The sequence below is a fragment of the Anopheles coluzzii genome, chromosome 3, assembly GCF_943734685.1.
Source record: "Anopheles coluzzii chromosome 3, AcolN3, whole genome shotgun sequence".
NCBI lineage: Eukaryota > Metazoa > Arthropoda > Insecta > Diptera > Culicidae > Anopheles > Anopheles coluzzii.
In genome coordinates, this window is record NC_064671.1 from 17,674,981 (window position 1) to 17,681,104 (window position 6,124).

Here is a 6,124-nt window from a genome sequence, read left to right on the forward strand (position 1 = left end):
TGTAACGGCACACTCAAACCACAACCTTCGTCAGCAGCTGGTACCGTACTGATGGAGGCTTCCTTCCTTGCCATCACCTGTCTAACCTGCGGAAGGTCACACTCATCAACCTTAACCCATCGGTTTGGGCCCTTCCTCCGTTAGTGCCATTGTTCTAGCACTTTCTAATGAAGAGCTATTTGAAGGCATTGAACAAGATGAAAAGCGACCACCTTCCTTCTCGTCCGTACATTGTGCTCTGCTCAATCCCAACCGGAAACGGCGCCCATTGTTGTGTAAAAGGGCAGCGATTCCAGAAAGCTCTCCTCAGCTGGCCAATGATTGAAAGAAAAAGCCAAGAAAGTGATTACATTAAATTCGTTTCCCTTCGATGTAAAGCTACACTCCTGATGGGCTGCTAAGTATAAGTTATTGTTTCAAAAATTTTGAAACATAAACGGACGGTTCACAAAAGCAGACCCTCGTGTAGCAGGGCAATGTGAAGCTTTATGATACAAAGCAAACTCATCTTAGCAAGAGCAAGAACGAAAACACAAGGAGGATGGAGCGAAACGCGTGCGGGGCAATAATAAATCTTGTACGACCTCTTTCAAATGGTGCAAAATGCTGGCCTGCCCCACCGCTGCTGCCCCGTAAAATTTCACAAAAGAAGTCATCATAAACACATACCGCCATTTTCGTTTCGTTTTCCCAAAGCTTCCCATTTAACGATTAGTGCGCAAACAAGAAAAACATCTCAGCATGGCAACGGCATCATGGTCGTCGTTGTACAGCGCTGGTGGTGCAGCCGTAAAACTGCACACACTCAATCTTGCCCACACGCATCAGCATCGGTTCGGTGAAACATTGTCCCCCGCACCAATATGGAGCTTGCATTCAGTCGGAGCATATATTCATTTTGAGCACCGAAAAAAAAAGAAACAACAGCTTTCAATGGAAGCTTTCAAATTGGATTTCATCCATTCCATCCTTACCTCTGTATTGCTCCAAAAATCTGGCAAGGAAGTGGTAGGAAAAAAACAAACAAACAAACAAAACATATCATACAACCACTCCGGAGCGTAGCAATAAAAGTCTAAATTCTAATTTGGCAACAACACATATCGTACACTACTTTGCAAAAACCACTGCAAACCAAACGCCACAACCACGAAACGGCAATGGGGGGACGGCACCACAGGCATGCATCACCTTCGAAATGGCCATGGCGGGCCTCCCGGTGTGGAAGATCTCCTTCGGAACCCTCACCACAGGAAGGTGGTCCATGTCCGGTGAAGGAAGCAGAGGCGGACGCTCCCTGAGGTTTGAGGAAACATTAAATAATGCTCTCAATGTTTTCCGGCCCTTCTTCCTCTGCCGGTAGCGTTGGAGAAGGAAATCATAAATTACCTTTTATCAAGTGCGTCCAGACGAGTGCTGTGGCCCGACACGTACGTGTGTATGAATCGGTTTAGGTTACGCTTTGTTTCGCTTTTGGTTTGGGAGGGCCAGGGCAGGGGCGCAAAACAAAACCACAGCCGAAGTACTTTAGGTTAGGGCAAGCCCTGCTCGAGAATGGGCCACCCGTACGCCCGAATGTTCCAGTGTGTGTGTGTGTGTGTCTTTTTGTTGCTAACCAAACAAGCATTCCCTCTGCAATCTGCAGCTTCTTTGGAGTGTGGAGTCATGCAAAACGCACTCCCTTTTTGCCCCCACCATCTCCGGCAGGTACGCTTTTGAAGTCGAACCCCATATATCGACTGCCAAACCGATTGGAAAAATGGGAAGTACTTCAACGGCAAACCAACGCAAACCAACGTCCCTAACAGTGTGGAATGTTCGATTAATAACACTTTCGTACGGAACGCACTCGTTCCTCTAACCCCCCAAAAACACGATGTTGCTGGCGGTAGTTGAAATTTACGTTCAACAACTCTTACGCCCGAGTCTCGGACGACCCCAAAGCCAGACTTTTGCGTTACTCTTTTCTGTTTCCCTTTTGAAAACTTTGCCCCGAAAAGCCAGCTGCCTTTGAACGATAGACCCAATCACACACAAACACGTACAGGAACAAAACCGCACAAATTAATACCCCATGGTAAAGTTTTACGAAACCGCTTGCCTACAGTGACTCCTGAGCGGGTAGGTGCTTCCGTTGTTTGACGATCCGAACCGCACCAATTAGTTATTTCCAGCCGTGCGTACATGGTCCAGGCGTGCTGTTTCCTCATCCAACGTGGCCGAAGAAAGTACGTGTATGCAAGAAGGAAAATTTATTGAGTCACTCGCATTCGGGTAAATACATACAAACAAGAGCACACGGGGTACCAGCCGATCGATCGGACCTCACTCTTCACTTCTGTATCAAATCCAACGTGTCGGCAATGTCACCCTTGCGGCTGTGACCACAGGCTGCCACCAGTAGATGTATGGCCGCTTCCACCGTACGCCGCACGTCCTCCGGTGTGCCGATGGCCGGGTTCACCTCCACCAGATCGACCGCGGCCAGCCGGCCCGTCCCGTACGCTTCCTCCATAATGTAGATGCCTTCGCGCAGCGTCAGTCCGCCCCGGACGCTTGTGCCCGTGCTCGGTGCTTCCAGCACGTCCAGCGAATCGATGTCGTAGCTCACGTGCAAACTCCGCTCACCGTTGGGATCGATCCGTTCCAGCGCCATGCGCATCACCTCCCGGATGCCGTACTTTTCCACCTCCCGCATGCCGAACGCGTTGATGCCAAACTTCTCGATGATTGCCCGCTCGTACGGATCGACCGACCGCAGCCCGATGTAGGCAAGGTTCTTGATCGAAATGATCGGCTCCTGCCAGTCCATGCCGGGGATGTACGGCCAGTAATCGCACAGCTCGCGGGCAAGCAACGCCACCGGCATACCGTGAATGTTCCCGGACGGGGAGGTCGAGTTGGTGTTCAGGTCCGCATGTGCATCGACCCAAATCACGGCCACATCCTTGCTGTGGTGCAGATGACCATCGATCGATCCGATCGCGATCGCATGATCTCCGCCGAGCGTTATGCACAACCGATCGTCATCCAGCACCTCCGTCACCTGGTGCGATAAGTTCCTGCTACAGCTGGCCACGTGCTCCAGCTTCTTCATGTTGCCCACCTTACGGCCCTGGAAGTTGAGCGCTTCATACTGGATGTCACCGTAATCTTTAATGTTCAGCTTGGGCGATATCTCCTGGATGTGGTCGATCAGGCCAGCTTCGCGGATCGCTTTGGGCCCCAAACCGACACCCTTCTTGCGCTGGCCCTTGTCGAACGGTACACCGACGATTCCAATGCGTTCGTAGTTGATCTTTTTCGGTTTGATCGTCGCAAACGAGTGATCGGCCGTGGAGGTGCAGTAGCTGCTGGTTGACGCTCCAAACGTGACACCGGTGCGGCCTACCAGCCTCGCTAAAGCTATCCGTGGCAACATTGTATTGTAACTGCACTGCGCGACTAAGCGGTTCGAATGTTTTGCACAGAGAGATGCCCAACCGCCGGCGATGAGTTTGAGTACTGCGACTGAAGACGGTATTGATGTTTGGCTACGGACAATCGTTCAACCGTCGTAGCTCTTGCCTAATCGCTTAAACGCGAGATAACCTTGCCCTTGAACAACAAATCTGGACAGCGCTTATCGCCCGCCCGAAGCGTTGCTGCTCAATGGGCTTGGTCGTCGTTCGTTTTGTGACTGTCGCTTTCATTTCATGTGTACGAGGAAGTGTGATCCAGCAAAAGATCGTCTTGGAAGTTACGACTCCGTGTGCGAGAGAGACAGTGCGAGTGGAATCATTTTTACCCGATCACTGGCGAAACCGCGTCAGTTTGGTTTGTTTGGTAGAGCTTGTGCGAACATACGGTCTTTTACAATTGCGTTTCAGAATTAAAGTTCATTGACCACAGTGGGAATAGAATTAGAAGATGTTCTTGGTTATAACCATAACAAATAAATAACAGATCAACTCTAATCATCACAATTCACATATTTCCCTTTAAATACTCTCAGTTACTGTCAATCCTTTGCACCAAACGTCGTCTTTAAAGCGCTTCTCGACTATCCAGACCACCGACTGCCTTACAACAGATGTACTAGTGTCTGAGCTAATGAATCCGCAACCGAGGCGCTTGTTCATTTTGCGCTTTGTTTTATAATTCAACGTACACTGCCATTGCCATGGCAAAACATTTCATCGGCTAGAAATATTCCCACCGGTGCTCACAATCACTCACTACGGAATGCTGACGCCTTGTAGATCATTTATATTTCAGCAGAACACGGCCCTGCACAACTTGTGCTCATTTCCGCTCCGAGACTCACCGAGTGCTAATACGCTCGGTGTGGATTAATCAGTCGAGCACTCACAACCACAAGCAGGTTAGTTGTGAACTGTAGCACAGCAGACACCTGCAAAGGATTTGATGTTGTTGTTCTTCCGGCGAGGGAAGTTTTTATACCAAACCGCCCAACCGATCCAGCATACAGTCAATCGCCGACTCTGCAAAATAAGATGCTACCATTAAGCGTCTAATTAAAATTGATTTCCATTATAATTAGTTCTAATTAAGTGGCAAGCGACAGTACAGCACAGCTAACATTTCGTTTGGGGGGAAAAGTCCCAGCAGTGTTTTTTCGGGAAGATTTTTCGTACCCACCCACAGGACTGATTGGCGTCTTTACGCTTAGAGACTGGTGTACGACAACGGCCCCCGGGGTATTCGGAACGCCTAGAGACTGCAGCCACCATCGACTAAGATACGGTTCGAGCAGTACGTTGACGTGCGCTTCATTGGAATGACTGGAAGAGGGACTAAAAACGCAAGAAAACACACCACCCACAGCTGCCTGAGTTTCGATAGACGATCTGCAAGAAACAACAAACAAAATCATTGCCTAACTTCCGCTCAATGTGTTTGGTTGCTTAGATCGATTTATTGACAGAGCTCTAAGCGATCGCTTTTCCCACTATTGGCTGTGAATGGCAGTATGTGATGGAAGCAATTCCATGGAATCTCCTCTCCGAAAGGGAAGTGTGCGTCTCAAGCGTTAATGATTGCAATCAGTTCAAGACAACTGGGTGGCAATCCCGGCTGGCGTCGTTACAAATGAGGTGTTAATTCGTTCAACTAACCCATCTCAACCAATATCAAGGTGTTTTGAAATCTTTTCAAACCTCCTCTCGTTTGAATGGCTTTCAGAAGCAATTACTAACGTTGAAGTGTATTGTTCATTAGACTTTTAACCACCTTCTTTTTGGGTGGTTGATTCAAAATACAACAAAAGGTTAAACCTATAATTAAAACACTCGATTAGAATATAATTTAATCTCAATGGCTCACAAAAACACACATCACACTCAAGTTATTTTTTTCAAAAACATTTTGTCCACGGCTGGTTTCAATCGTATTCCAAAAATTGTATTCCCCAAACCCGGTCTCAAGTGTGTTTCCCATTGTCCACGCACGTGATTCCGCCCATAGACATCATGTGCGGTGCAAAAGTGTTGATTTTCCCACAGTTTTCGACCTGCACGAAGTGGACCGATGGGGGCAGGATCAGCAGGCCACAAGCGAGGAATGAAGCGACCAGAAATGTCATATTGTTTTGCTTTTCTTTCGCTGTTATCGTTTTAATTTCAACGATAAAAAACCCCCGTTTCGCTCCGTTCCGGCCCTGCCAGGCATGGTACAAAAATGAGAAAACGCGAGAAAAGTTAAATACTCATTTCGTACCGTACCGCTTTGCGCGAAAAACGCGCTCGTGGACGGGCGGAACACTCACCTTGCCGCTTACACACGTCGTCCAACTCCAACTCGCTTTACCTGCTTTCGAAAGTGATGTGAACTTGATTAAAATTTGTGCTTGCTTCTCAAACCGCTGATTTCAACCGCCCATTGCGCTCGTTCCCTCGATCATTTGGGAAGGAAAGCAGGAAAACTCAAACCCGTTGACACATACGCACACACACACACACACCCATACGCGCCCGCCTGCGCGGTACTATTACGCTTTGCCACAGCGAAAGCGAATGCAAATATTTGATTTCACTCACATGTTCGGCAAACAATTTGGTAGGCAGTTAAAATTCACGTACTACGCCCAAATCACGATGTGATTATATTACACATGGCATGCACG

The 6,124-nt window shown here is 48.4% G+C and overlaps 1 protein-coding gene across 1 annotated transcript; it reads right to left on the minus strand.

Annotated features, from left to right (window-relative positions):
• Window positions 1-2,229: 2,229 nt before the first annotated feature.
• LOC120958817 (arginase, hepatic) lies at window positions 2,230-3,665 on the minus strand. The gene has a single exon (XM_040381843.2). It carries the CDS (start codon window positions 3,419-3,421, stop codon window positions 2,333-2,335), a length of 1,089 nt encoding a protein of 362 aa, XP_040237777.1. The 5' UTR covers window positions 3,422-3,665; the 3' UTR covers window positions 2,230-2,332.
• Between the last annotated feature and the right edge of the window lie 2,459 nt (window positions 3,666-6,124).